Source organism: Tribolium castaneum, chromosome 4 (genome assembly GCF_031307605.1).
Source record: "Tribolium castaneum strain GA2 chromosome 4, icTriCast1.1, whole genome shotgun sequence".
NCBI classification, from domain to species: Eukaryota; Metazoa; Arthropoda; class Insecta; order Coleoptera; family Tenebrionidae; genus Tribolium; species Tribolium castaneum.
The window spans coordinates 7,526,616-7,541,835 of record NC_087397.1 but is presented as its reverse complement, the minus strand read 5'-3'; the positions used below and the strand labels follow the sequence as shown (position 1 = coordinate 7,541,835).

The 15,220-nt window shown below is 37.2% G+C and overlaps 2 protein-coding genes across 2 annotated transcripts in view; one reads left to right on the top strand and one right to left on the bottom strand.

Annotated features, from left to right (window-relative positions):
• The window catches only part of mRpL33 (mitochondrial ribosomal protein L33), a 143,029-nt gene that overhangs the window by 99,991 nt on the left and 27,818 nt on the right, over positions 1–15,220 (top strand). The window lies entirely within an intron of this gene.
• Positions 4,287–5,251, bottom strand: LOC103315182 (hypothetical protein). The gene is made up of 2 exons (XM_008203213.3): positions 4,916–5,251; positions 4,287–4,859 (listed from the first exon to the last, which is right to left on the bottom strand). The coding sequence occupies exons 1-2, from the start codon at positions 5,055–5,057 to the stop codon at positions 4,333–4,335; spliced, it is 669 nt and encodes a 222-aa protein (XP_008201435.1). The 5' UTR covers positions 5,058–5,251; the 3' UTR covers positions 4,287–4,332.

Sequence of the window (15,220 nt, the reverse complement as noted above, 5' to 3'; positions counted from 1 at the left end):
AATAAAACAACAATTTTTTGCTCAGTTTTAATCGCCGTATGATTGGTCTGTTTTACAGTTGGGAGTGCAATACCCCACCCATAGCCAATAACGAACGCTTCAATCGTCTTACAATTTTTTGTGCACCAGATAAAAGTAGGAGGTGATTTTTATATTATTATTGGTTAAATTACTCACTCCAAGAACAAATGAAACATTCGCAAACTGGTTTTAGGGAAAATGGTCGATTTTTTTTATTTTTTTTTATTTTATTTTTCATTTTTTCAGAATATTATTACATAAAAGCTAAGAATCCTAGAAAAGTAGGATTTTCACATTTCTACGTAAAATATTTTTTATCTTCAAATTAAAGAGTGATACAAACAGCCTTTAAAAATTGCGTCTTAGGAAAGTTTCCTAAAATCCGGTTTCATAATCAAATATACATCGATTATGGTGTTTTATTCGGTGATTCACCAGAGTTTGGGGTTGTTATTACGGGGTGGTGCTGATTTATACTGGGGCGTTTGGCGGCACCTATCCATCAATGTCCACCGATGCTATTCTTACATCTTGGAGCAGTTTACAATACAAGACTCTGGAAGGAAGTTTTTGCAAGGTTCAGTCACCTTTTCTTTTCCCCGATTACAATAAAATATGCATCTAAATTGTGCCACGAGCCGCCCCTGCCTCGCCAAGGGTTGTTATGATTTGTATCCCTTATTTTACTGTGACTGTGGGAGGCGCTAAGTTCCCATCAACCTTGGGAACCCTAGTTAAAACGTGTTAGATTCGAGGGTAGGCGAATGATAAGGAAATATGAGATAAAATTTGCGGAGTGTTCCCCAATCACAGAACAATTGATTATTCATGTCACAAATGAATTGAAGAAACACAGACTGACATGATATTGTCAATTGTATTGAAATTTACGTTTTTCCGCATGTCCATACGTGCTTACAGGACCAGGTATATGTCATTTTTCGAGTGAATCGTAAAAACGATGAATAATTGGATTTGATTTGAATGCACAAGAGGCGGCCGGGACGTGTTTTTTTGTGTTGTGGGTCTGAAAAATCCGTCCCTCCAAGAACAACCGTGAAAAATTGAGATAATAATTAACCGCTCGCAAGATATTTATTTGCTATCAGTTGGGTAATTACGTCGGTATGCGGAGGTGAATTCTAATAATCGAACAAAACAATTTTTTGCTATAGATGCAACCGGCAGTAAACCGTAGGTAGCAGAGGCAGGGTAACTGTTTTGTGAAAAGTTCTTTCTAGGCGTACAAAAGAAGCGTCTTGAAAAGATGAAATCGTGAGAAACGGTCGATATGCAGCAAGAATTTTCAATTCGGGCACAAAAATGCTATTTGCAAACACTTTTTCGGTACGATTGTTTCGTGTCGTTGAGGCATTAGCGGGAAATGAAACCGGCGAAAAAGAAAGAACACAATAACGTGGGAATAGAACAATAAATATAAATAGTATCACGTGTTGCCACCGCACATTCACTTTACTTGGTCATAAATATGCCGAGAGCAACTTGTCTTAGAAAGGAATAGGATACAGCAGAACATTCGGTTGCTCGCAATCTTCAACTCATTACCAACAAAGCTATCAAAAATCCAGCCAGTGGCCAGTGGCGTAACCGCTTATGAGCTTTTTGGTGGTTGAAGGTAACCTAAGCTCTCGGATGTTATCACTCCACAATCAAATCTTGTCACACCTGTTTACTCGTGCTGTTGATAATTGGCCCCGACTGGCTTAATTCGGCTATTTCATTCATAAAAGAAAAAGGCGAGTGCCGTAAAAATGCCCCGAGAAGAATGCAACGATGTGTTGATAAGTTCTAACAAGAACCGGGTGCCGGATGTACAAGGTCACTGAAGAAGTGCTGGTAGAATGCGCGGGCGGAGTTCTTGTCAAAATGTACCCCAGGGACACCACTACCGACCAAACTCCAACAATGAATTCGATTGATCTTGTTGTAAATTTTCCGACAGGCCTTGTCACATCTGTACCTTTTGTCGAATGCCTGAAAGACAAATTTGCTGCGACTGGGAGTGAATTTATTCGAAAAAAAATTACACGAGAGCTTCTGTAAACAAATAATTAGCGTCAACATAAATTAATTATTCTATATTCACGACATGCATAATGTATTATGCAAATCCGCGTCAGATTTTTCACTGATTTATCTCAATCAGTTGCTAGACTCGAGATAATAGCGCTAATTTGGTTAATTAGCTATTATCACTTTCTTCTGTAATTAACATCGGGATCGTCTTCATGCTTGAGTAAAAAAACTCACATACAGAAACTGACTAATTACTTGTTAATTTTTTTCCTTCAAAATTTGTGTCGCTACTAATTTAGTTATCACACTTTTGAGGCACGCAATCAATCAAAAAATCGCTGGTGGCAACTTATAAATAATCAAACCTGTCCAATAAACAAATCATTAATCAAAAACTCTACTTATTCCAATTGAAGCATTACGATTTTTCCCCCTGAAAACCGGATGATTTATGGAAATTTTGCCAAATGTGCTGCAAGTCTACCGTAGCTAATAACCCAGTCGGCCAGACATCACCTGACCTTCCTGAAGAAGCTCTCAAACAATGATTTTCGTCCGAGGACTAACCGCAAACATAAATAATATCCATATGCCGACAGTTTTACTTCCATCCTCGTGTCGTCGGACACAAAATGCTCAAGAAACAGCTTGCTTGCCACCCTACTTCTCGGAATTCTAAACTTGGGACTAGTCACTCTCGATTCTTACCGTATCATTTTCGGCAAATTGGCCTGGTATGGCTTTCGAAACGCTAAAAGCATCTTTTTTCGTTGTTTTAGGCGCTAAATGTTGCCAATCAACACCTACAAGATATGATTCGCTTGGAAACAAGTTCGCTGTTTAATAAATAAATAAATTTGTGCGCTAAATATTTGCATTTGTCTATTAACAAACAAATGAGATTAAGTGAAGAGAAAATATAAATATTCACGGCAGCGGTTGCAATGTCTTAATTCTTGTTATCAAGGGTTTTTTCTTCAAAAATCAAAGAAGCCGCCAGTGTTTTATGTTGCACAAAATGATTGTTGGCGTGATGAATGATCGACAAATTAAGTGACCAGTGATTAAAAAATTGATTAATTGGCGTTAATCAATCATAACGGTAACCTTGATACACGTGATAATTACAATTCAAATCAATATGTGTCAAAGGCTAATAAAATAATCATAATTCAGCGTTAATCTGGAAATTCGAAATGGATTCAAATTAACAATTATTGCACTCGTAATTAAACTGTAATAGATGATAGATGTGCCGGTGGTGGAAAAAATACAGATTTATGTCTAGGTGTTAACTAGTGGACAAGTTGAGATATATTTCTACTTAATTATTATTTGAAAAAATGTTGTGGCATTAATGTATGGGTGTCGGAGTTTTCATTTATGTGCAAATATCGTCGCCAAAGGCTGTGCTCCTTGTAATGTAGTTGTTAATTTAGGTTTTAAGGAGGTAGAGGAGATACACCGATGGAACAAGTGCAGACATCGGCCACAAAGGCGATCAAAAGAATACAGGTGCAGGTAGTCCAGCTGAAAGACAGGTGGCGTTGTTTAAGCAGACCACACAATTCATTAGCACTTAAGTCGATACTTATAACCGGATCAAGTACTCAGCAAGTACCATTTTTGACCAAATTGCTGGTACTGCTCACGAACCCAGAAGTGATTTAAATATAATTTATTGGTTTATTCAAATGTTGTAAACCCAAACATCGCGTTAATTGCATCCTCCAATAAATCATTGCTTGTTAGAAATCTCGCGGTACCGAAACCGGTTACACTGAATAAAATGCCTCAAAATTGTGTAATATGTGAGGCAAAAGTGTCAGTGTTAATGGGGTACTGATGCGTACTGCGTAACAATAGACCAGTAACAAATTAAATATATCAATAACGGGCATAAAAAGTGGCGGTTCCGGTACACAAATGTCAAAAAGTGGTCCGCGGAACACAACTGGATGGCAGCTGTGGCCCGGCTCGTGCCGTGTGGGGCTCACCTGGCCCTCCTGTTCGTGGTGCTCCAGGTGATGAGCACCTGCCACACCACAAGCTCGACACTTCGACAGTGTCATTAGGGCCAAATTATGGAATTTTTGCCAATTTGAGGCGTCACATTCGCGTACAACGCTCTTTGCATAAAAGTGATTTATTGGACGCTTTCTCGATTAAATAAACAACTCATATTTTATCGCGTATGCAAATTTTCTACTGGCATTAAAACACAATACTTCACTCGGTAATTGTTTAATAAAAAAATACAACTATAACTACAAACTAGTACTCCTTTTCGATTTTTGGTGTCGACATAACTAGAGGATCCTCCTCTCTGGACTGTTCATTTTCCTCCTGCTGTGCCAGCTCCTCCTGCATCAAAATTTGCGAGAACCTGAACTTGACCAAAGTCCGTCTTTTCGGGGAAAATTTCTTGATCGTCTTGGCAAAGCCCAGACAAATCAGGTCGATATCGTCGAACCCCGAAACATCAAAAATCGGAAAATTGTCGGAATTATTGAGATCAGGCGTTTCGAGTTTTTTCTTCTTGGGTGGAGGCACAGGTGTTGAAGTTTTTTCACGTCGTGGTTTCTGTTCCTCGACATCCGTCTCTTCCACACTGTCTTGGGAAACCTTGCCTTCTTTTGGTTCGACGTAGGGGAAAAACGGCCGAAGGAACTCCATCTGTTTCACCCAAGGCCACGTTTTATACTTGTCGAGAGTTTTCGATTTGTGTTCGGAGTTCTCCCATCGCAAGTGTTTGCTGTAGGAATCCCTCAAATTCTTCCACTTCTTCTTCAACTCCTCGCCTTTGAAAACAATTTCAGATTTTCAAATCGGAAGCGTTATTAGTGTTACTGATTACCATTTTCATATGCGCCCGTGGATTCGGCGAGCTCGTTCCAGAGTTTGTCCTTGGTTTTCAGATTTTTGTACTCTTGGTGGTGCGTGTTGTACAGGATTGGGTGCTGGCGCACCAACTCGATTATTCGCTCGGATTCGGTCATTGCGTGAAGTCGCGGGCAACCTTGTACGCGGGACCGCTCTCGGAGACTAGACGCGGGAGGAAGCGGCGAAACACCGCCGGGATCGCGAGTGTGCGCGGTCGATCGCCACCGCGCCCGCAGCGGAGTTACAATCGAAAGCTGGTGAACTTGTGACAGTTCAGCGGGGATTGTTTGATTGTTACCCAGTTACTCGAGGCCTGGCCTTCTAATTAGAGAAGATATTTACAAGGATAGTCCTACGATTGTGATTTTTCCGATGTGAATGCTAATTATGACACGGTTTCGCAAGAATTTTTATCATTCATCGTGGACAAGAGGATGCTGACGGAAATTTATAGTCCCCTGAAAAACAATTAATTTAAGACGTAACTGTTTCGGGAGAGCGCTATTTGTCGTTAGTCTTAATGAGTAAAGTAGTAATTTGCTGATTTTGTTGACTAACATCCGCGTTACGAATATAGACAGGCATGTGATGATGATATTATTGCAATTTTCCGCCTGTTTTAGCGGCTGTAAATCTGAGATGCGCTTGCTGGTGAATTCGTTAATAGATTGCTTGGGAACGGTAATTATCGAAGAGATTTTATCGAAATTGTTGACTAATGAAGGGGATTGGCGACTAATTTGTGACGGACTGGCCGCAATTCATCAATAGCGTGAATACCGAGTGACTGGGATCATAATTCAGCAGTAAAATATGCAATAACTATCTATTTGCATTTCTTTGATAATAAATCAATTAAGGTATTAGAGAAAAAAGCTTATAATTCTATTAGTTCGCCACTCCCCTTGTCAAGAAACGAACATTTTCACCTAATGGTGTAAATACGCTATATAATTATCCGGATGATAAATATCCGTGTTAGATTTATCGTCTCTCCGCAATACTAATCACATGTTACCATGAGGACCCGAAGATGGTATTTGCGACATACAGTTGAATAAAATTAAAAATACTAACACGTTCACTTCCTCTCGGTGGATTTTATACAACGAGGAAACGCTGATATGAATATTTGAACATTCAGCGATCTGCTTCTAATTATAGAATTAAGGAAGTCTCGATTCTATATCGAGCGACTCAAGTGAGGTCAGTATTGTGTAATTGTTTTTGAGGTCGCTATTAATTATTATTGTTGAAGGATAATTAGCGCATTAAAACGAAAACTTTGATGCGATCCACCAAACACATTTTTACACCTTCTTTATGCATCACAAAACCAATTACTGCAGCGATTGGTTTACCACGCAATTACCGAACGGTCAAGAAAGCTAGCTCAAAAAACGTTGCTCCTGATGTGTAAAGTAAAGATTCTTATAAATATTAATTTCCAGAAGAGGCAAGCAACAGTGCTTCTATTGTTGGGATTTTTTCAAGGCGTTGTGTCTTGAATTCCACTACATGAGAAACGCTATTACCGCCAATTCTAATGTTAATAAATAACTCGAGTTTCCATGTCTAATTGCTCATATAGGCCTTTATGCCGGCGAGTGATTAGTAATATCCGCTTTGCAATCATCTCCCTGACTAATTCTAATAATCATGTCAGGATTCCTGCAAGAACCGTGCTTCCAGACTTTTGTTTCAGTGATGCTTTGTCAATTCCAGTTGCTGAAAAACCGCTGAATATTTCCAGTATGGTGGTAGTCACTCAGCAAACTTGTAATCTCATGTTTTCTTAATGTAATTCTCGTTGTTCTCTTTTATGACTAACAAGATGTTTGAGTTTTTATTTGTCCGTGCAAATCGCAATGGAGCAGTAACAGTACGTTTTGTAGCGACAGGTTCAATTAGTACTTACAAGTAAGTAGAATAAGTCATAAAGAAGTCGTGTTAGTTTTTATTTCAATAATTTCCATTTGAAAGGACTTTCGATCGTAGAAAAGCCATTTGATTCGGTCATCACCAGTGTTTTAACACTCGAAAGAGTTAGCAAGCGTGTAATAGTCTGTTACTTAACTGTAAATAATTAAACGTATTGCTCAAGTAAATCACAAGAATGGAAAATGTCACGAAAACTTATAACATTTAAATGCTTGAAGGTATCATTCGATTGATCTAAATATCTCAACTATTTATTTAATTATGAAAATTGCACACCGAGGTTTTCTAATAAATATCATGCTGCCCTTATAAGGCATTTGCCATGTTGCTCCCAACACCACAAGGTAAATATTTACAAGGAAAAGTAAAAGTAGGTGCTTGCAAATGTTTAGAAATAATGAGGACAACACAATATTATATCGATATCATTACTTCTGTACATTTATTGCCACTTTAATAACTTTGTTCTTGTACGTGTTTATTGCTGGGAAAATGCTTCTCTCGCCGCATCTTCAATTCGTTCAAGTGTGTTTCTCTCCCCCCGCAAAAAGGGAAAAGAGGTCACTTAGCTTAGGTCACTAATCTCAAAAATGACTTAAATACCGCCTGTTGTAAACCTAATTGAACCTCTTAATCAACGTAATTATTCCCGTGTAAAACACCTTTTAAGGTAACCGTACAACCCATTGGGAAACGTAATTTATGAAGTGTTGAGGAAGTCGAAGAAACCAGGCAACGCCAAAGCTCCAGGACGAAGTTCGCTCATCGATCTCTGGACCACCCATAATTCAACAACTGCAAAAACTCGTCCACTCGCAAAACGTGGCAAGAATGTCGTTATGAAACGGTAATTGTATCCAGCAATTCTTGTAAACAAACGCGGAGTCCTTGAGGACGCGAAGAGCTTCGTAATTTAATCCAGACGGGAAGGTGCGTGTGGGCTTACTCGCACATGAAGTGGGAGCGCTATCGTGGGTGGTTCTGTCTGAACGAAATGAGCCAGTATTGTCGAAAAACAGAATCATGAAGCTGATTAATAAATAAAGGTTTTGGGAGCGCGCCTACGTCCGAATCGATCGCCTGAAAAAATTTTCAGGACGACTCACCTTCAGCCTGGTACAAAATAACATTTTATCGGATTTAATTCCGGTAGGCCCGGAACCGAGTTACTACGACACCTCATCTACATGCAAATGAGATAATGTTTGGTTACGGTAGAATAGAATAACCTTCCACTCCTGAATACGTTGATGTGTTGGCAATTTACCGAACAAAGACGAAGACACTACGTGAGCATATTTTACGAAAACCGGCCCATATTTCGGACAACTCTTTACGCTTGAAACTAGAATAATGCATTCCTGAGCGATGGCTGAATTGTTTCAATCTACTTCAAGACTTGATATTTCTAAAACCTTGACAAACCCATTTTCAGTCATAAAATGTGATGTTATTAAGAGCATGCACCTACTTTCTTCACATCACTGTTATTTACCATCTTCATGATGACTTATTCAATTATTTTACAACTGGAGACTCGGACAAATTGGAACGTTTGGGAAATAGACTGTGAATTATTTATTCACGTGTGCGGATATCGGGCACAAAGGTAACAACACCCAGGAAAACAAAAACAATTTGCCACCGGAGAAAGTCGACAAGACGACAACTTTTATTGAAATTACGTCCAGAAATTTAGAACAAATAAAAAAGTGGACACCGAAAGAACGAGAAAACGAAATTCTGACGACGAATATTGAAATATTGAAAAAAAAAAGAGTTACTACTTTATTCATCTGGTATTGAGCAGAAATAGCAATTGAAGGTCCAGATTCCGTTCATTTTTTCCCTATTTGACAGTAAACTGGGATTTGTTTAAATTCATTTTCAGTTCTCCACAGAATTTTCGATAGTATGAGCGTTTGACCCAGATTGTTATCTCAAGTGGGCGTAAACATATTGCAAATAATTACAATCAACATTGCATGATGCGTACTACCTGCAGTCTTCGCCAAATGTCAAACACTTCAGAATTAATTAATTAGAAATATCACAAGCAATCACGATCATCTCGTCAATTTTTCAGCGTTGAAAGACAAAATGGGTTTTACCTTCACTTTTTTTGTGTTTTAAATATCATCTCATGTTAATTAAATCACAACGACACACAAATCTGCGAAAGTTGGTATTTTGAAAAGCAAGGAATTGCGCGACCTTGTGAATGAAAAAAATATTCCGTTCAATTTCCTCCTACACTTCTGGACATCTTGGTTTTGATCAAAATCGTGGGTTTTTGAACAATGCAATAATAAATAACTAATTTCCGAAGATAATTGCGTGATTTGTTTATGGCAGCTAATTGCCCGAAAATCGCGTGGTGATGGAAGACTTCAAATTAATTCAACAGCAACACCTTCAACTAGTAGCACTGTCAGAAGGCCACGAAAAAACTTGACGGAATATTTCATTTTTAATTAAGACGTCCAGTGAAAACCAGAAAGATATCGAAAAAGCATTGTCCTTTTATTCCGTTTATCAAAAGCCACTTAAGCTCCCTCCCAAAAAGGATGCAGATGCTTTAAGCTCAATTTATTTATTGAGTTTAACATACAAGAGGCGCCTACTCACGCCAGACACAATAGCGGAGAAAGCGAATCAGTTACAAATACGTTAAAGTGAGCTTGTCTTGCGTGCACCGTCTCATTTATTATGATTATCTGACACGTGTTTTATAATATAAAACACTGCATCTAATTATACTAATGGATTCGATATTGTATTTAATATCATTACGTATCAGGCGATGGAAACTTTCAGGAATCGCAGTAATTGATGTAATTACATGACGATATGTTATAGAAATCTTCATTGGCAGCATTTGAAAGTTTCACTTGCGAAATAGGTGCCATTGTTCTGATTAGCGCGGTGATGAAACCCAACTGTCGCCTTTGGCATTTTAAAGAAAGAATGGAATCGTTGAGCAAAATTTTTGGCTTTATTTGTTGGCAAAGACTCAGCCAAGCAAAATATTCCGCTTCTTCTTTTTCGGGTTCAAACATAAAAAACCTTTTATTTCTGTCTCCCCGCAAGTCTAAAAACACATTTTTTATTTATACTTTTATAAACAAGTGTGACAAATATGTCCCGATACTCTTGTCTGAATCCTTTTTCATCCCAGCGAAATCACGCCGATTTTTCCGCCGGATATTGCATTAACATCCGCCCACGGTGCACCCACACCCGAGGTCATCCCGTATCTCGCTAATCAAGGCGAAGGAATTGTTGAAATTTGACCAACTTATTAGCAATCAAATCGGCAAAGCAGCAGTAAAATGTAGATTAAACTGCGCGGCCTTGGGCGATTTCGCCGGACTTTTCTGAGATGAAATGCGATTTTTTTCGGTAATTTAATTAGAGGTCTCGTAATTTGTTTGTCGCGCAAAACGCCGTTTCAATGTCGCGTGTCAAGCAAAGGTCGCCTATCAGCCTGGTGGTACCCCTGCGACTCCTTCACTTAATTGTGTATTCGTATATTACTATTAACTAACGTTATTCAATGTGACTGTCAGTGAACGAACGCGGAAACGTCAAGAAAAGACCGCTACACAGTACTTGATAGTCGCGCACCATATTCTCAGGTATCAGTTATCTTCCTATACCACCATAATATCCATCCAGCATAAAGTGCAATCATTAAATCCAACGGGCTTATAAAGACTAAAGTGTGATTTTACAGTTGCGTAAATCATTTCAACCAAGAGTTTGGTACTACAGCAGTACTGTTATTTATTAACTAGCTTGCCCTTACTTGAACCCATAAGGACGAGGGATTAATTGTGAAAGATGCTCGTAATAAAATTACACACTTTATATGCATTTATAGCACCGACAAGCATATAAACGCATTTACAAATACTCCAAGTGGTGAAAATACAACATTCTATTCTTTTAAATAATTGTAGTTTGGTACTTATTGCAAGTTAAAGTCACTTTGTGGCTAGTTTATTGCCGTCTCTGCAATTTTTCCTCCTACCAAATGGCTGTAATGATAGAATTAGAGACTTTTCACGTGGTACTACATGAGGATGTAACCCAAGCCGCTGCAATGAAAGCGTAAAAGAAAAGTTTATAGTCTAGGAAGCTTTTCAAAGTTGTACATATCATAGTGAAAGGACGCTCAAAGCTTCGTTGCAGATCTTGTCTCTGCTTTTGCTGTTTTACAAAGGACACCAGAATTGATCTCTCGATTGTAAGCCCACCAGAGAAACTCAAGTTTTCCAAAAAACAAGGTCTCGGCTTTTTTTGTTAGTACCTGTAAGCATCGACTTTTTCTCAAAAATACAAAGGTCCACAAATTAGAAATCTTTTTGGAATATCTATTTTAATTTTTGGAATCCGCAACTTCAAAGAAACTTGTGGAAATTATAGGAACCATAATATTAAAACACTGAAATTACTACAAAACGTAGAGATTGCAATAGAATAAGGGTGGCCTCATTTTTAATCATTTTGATTATTAATTTTAATTATTTATTAATCTTATTAGAGCCGGTCTATAGAAGCGTCATTAAGTTAATCTGGAATTAAATGCGTCATTAACTGATCACGTGACCAAATTAAACAAATCTGATTGGTCCATTCGCGTTTTTAACTTTTAACAACGAACTAAATTTTAACAAAGCTTTCTATAAAGCTAGGGTCTATTTATAGAAACGTCATTAATTTAATTCACAATTAAATGCGTGATTAACTGGTCACCTGACCAAGTTAAACAAACCTGATTGGTTCATTCATTCGCATTGTTAACTTTTAACAACGCAATTAACTTTAATTGAGCTTTCTTTAAACCGGTCCTTAGATATATAAATTAAGAACGAAAGAAAAACAAGAAGACAAGAAGAATTTGCCTTTGGGTTGCTAAGGCTGACCATCCTTTATTTGAAAGGACAATTCTCTATTCTAATTAATTATCCTTTATTATGTGGATGCATTTAAGGGACGTGATTAGTTCTTTCATTTATTAGTGTACCAACTATCAGTTAAGTTTGTATTTATTTTTTTATTCACACCTTAGAGAAAATCTTTGTTCAATGTTTATGTATAATTTTTTTTAATAATTTGATATTCATAGTTAAAGATGTTTAAAAAAGTATAAACAGATCAGTCTTTTAATTTTTTCTTTTAATTGATCCTGTAATGACTGGGCATAGACAACTGAGCCTAGGTCAGCGTAGTGACTAAAGGAGAATAGTGTGTACCAACAAAAAAATTAAATATTAAAAATATGCGAAAGGATAACAAGGTGGAAAATTATTAAAAGATTAAGCAGAATGTGTTAGATAGCTTTAGCTATGGGCAGATGAAGAGAAAAGAGACCGTGAAAACAAATTCAACTAATCCTAAGCCTAAAAAGCTACAAATATGTAATGTTGAATTTTGAAGATAAAAAAGGATAATATGCCACTGACAGTGTCTGATAGAGCAACTATTGATTTGCGCGTTTTTCTTCCATCTCATCACCCGACTGTTCATCTGACTAAATAAAAACCTCCCCATGATTCAAATGCACCCATGCCCGATCCCCCTGTTATTCGACATCGGAAATTTCGCTGTAGTGGTCAATTCTCTCTTTAATGACTCCGGGCGAAATTTATTGGCGCCTCCTCGTGTAAAAGATTAATTAAATAATGTCGAAAGTTCGCGTAAAGTCAGGAGCAGGTCGTAAATCCAACATCTTCATATTTACATTTACGTCACAATATTTTAAGGTTGAGTAGGCAGGTGACGTAGGAGTAGCAAGGATAGACGTCACAGAGTGTGGGTCGAGCAGATTGTAGCAGCCGGTAAATCAGACGAACGGTGCGAAAGGGAATAGCGAAAATGAGAAAGGAAAAGGATGATGGGAATGGGCGAGAGCCGAGCTCTGATGGGATTCGGGAGCGGGAGAGAAGATGTTTGCTCGGAGCGAAAGACGGACGGCCAGATTAACTTGATGCACGGGAAAAACGCAATAGTGCCATTACGGCAAGTGGAAAAAGGAAAATTCGGCGCGCTATCTATCGCGCGGGATTGAACAACGTATTATATTTATTATTATTAAGCCGTGACGGGTTTATTATGCTATTAATTATTCCGCTATAAATCACTTGACCGAATATTTCAAGATGTCTTTCTGCGAGCTCAAAACGCTAAATTAATATATACTAGGTGCGTGATTTATAGAGCGAGGTGCTAAAATAAACCAATAAAATTATTTTTTCATTTATTTTATTTCGATGATTTACATAATAGCGTCCACACAAAAGGACAAAAGGGGCTTGATTTATTATTTTCAACAATGCTACCAACGCAATACTTTTTCGCTCAATTTTAGTAATGCATTAATTAAATTCGGCAAATTAACCACCCTGGACAAATATCGATTCACGTGACCTCTGCGGGGGTGAAGATAAATAGCACCCACTCAGCCTAGCTCACACAAATAGCAACATCCTTACGCTGACGTTAAGGAGACCGAAGATTTGATAATAATCCATCCTGAAACTATAGTATCGCGTTGGTGGACTCACTTTTATGGATTTTAAAATTTTATTACGTAACATCGACTCTATACTTCTTAACAACTGCTGTGGCCACTAATTAAAAATATAGCAAATTAATTCTATGGCTTGATACTTTATCTGAAATAACTTTAGTCTCGAAGCTACTGCGATTTAAAACTAGTCACTGAGTAAGGATGAAAACTGTGAAAAAAAAAAAAAAATAAAAAATTATAGACAATCCTGGATCCTAGGAAAAATGCAACCTGAGCCCAACATTTCAAAATGATTTTAGTAATGTTAAGTTTCTTTCAAAATATACAATTCGGGTTATATTTAATGTTTTTGTATGTAAAATTTTATTTTAAAATTTTACATACTATACCTTTTATATTAGGCGATAAATTGCTGACGTAATACAATAGTTGATTTTTTTAAGAGTATATTTTTCTAGTTTCTGGTAATTTATAAAATGGAAATCGGTAAGTAAATTGATTGGCAATATTACTTTTTTATCTTTATACCTTTTAATGTCACGTCCGTTATCGCAAACATAAAACGTTGTTCTTATTTCTTACGTCATTAAACAAAACTAAGAATTTTTTATTTCCACTGTGTAATTTTAATATTGTTAGTCTTTAACAATCTAAACCTGTCTGATTAAATTTTTTAAAGCAATTTTCACACACACGATTTTTTGTCCCGTCCGTCATGTCTAAACAAAAATTAAATTAATTAGAAGTGGTTGCACATTGTCTTATGCATCGGTTTTGTGGTTTCAAAAGTTTCAACAAGTTCCACCTTTTACTTCAAAAATAATTATTGGAATTAGTGTCTTTTAAATTACCAGAATTTTAACACGAATGTTCTACGATTTTTTGTGTCCCGTCCGTCATCAATTTGTATTTCTTTTTTCTGCTCCTACTTCAAATTTTAAAAATGTGATTAGACAGTTTGACTGGTACCGTTTCCAAAAAGGAAAATTCACTTCTACTGATAGTTTGGTTTGTTTTCCATTTATAATCATGGATATATATTATTACCGGACTCAAGTGAGTTCGAAAATGAATTAAGTGCAATTTGTTAAAAAATATTAAGTTAGAAACATTTTCTTCTGGAGTGTTAATTATTTGCGTTGTTAATCTCGGTTCTCCTTATAAGCCATAAAGTGGTTAAAGTCGCAGATTTTGCATGGCGTAGCCTCGGTGCATAATTGCATGCGCACTTCTTTCAAAACCCAATAAAGTAACTTAAGTGAAGTGTAAAATTACACTTGCGAATACGTCGAAGCGATTTATCCGACCGTCTTGTATTTTCCTCCGCGTATTTTCTTCCTACCTGCATAGATCGATGCAGAAGCTTTAAATATATTGAGTAACATATCTCGCTTAACGCGCGTTAAAATCTGATCGTCCGGTTCATTGGCTTCAATGAATGCTTTATAATAAATCACACGGTGTATGCAGCAAGTGGATGTCATATTAAACCACTTATCGCTTTTTATGAAATTTTCGCGTGGTAAGTGCATAGGAATACTAATTCGGAAGTGTGGCGGTCATTTACCTTCGCAACGTTCATTTTTTTAACAATTAAAATATACCGTGAGTGCGGTATCAATGAATATTTTAAATTGTGATAGGCTGAACGTTGCTTTCGCACATTTCCAACTCTTATCGTGCACGCTTTAATGGAACAACTGCGATAATTTATTTCGCACAATATTATCACTTTAGCCTACCTGTTATTAGCCATTTAACGACGATAATAAATATTTAATATTAACCAAAAAAATTTCCACT

What these genes read in the sequence shown, in the direction of transcription:
- LOC103315182 (XM_008203213.3), bottom strand. Translation starts at nt 5,057, where the DNA reads ATGACCGAATCCGAGCGAATAATCGAGTTGGTGCGCCAGCACCCAATC. An exon ending in CACGGGCGCATATGAAAATG is followed by an intron (nt 4,860 to 4,915) that starts GTAATCAGTAAC and finishes TTGTTTTCAAAG; the next exon opens with GCGAGGAGTTGAAGAAGAAG.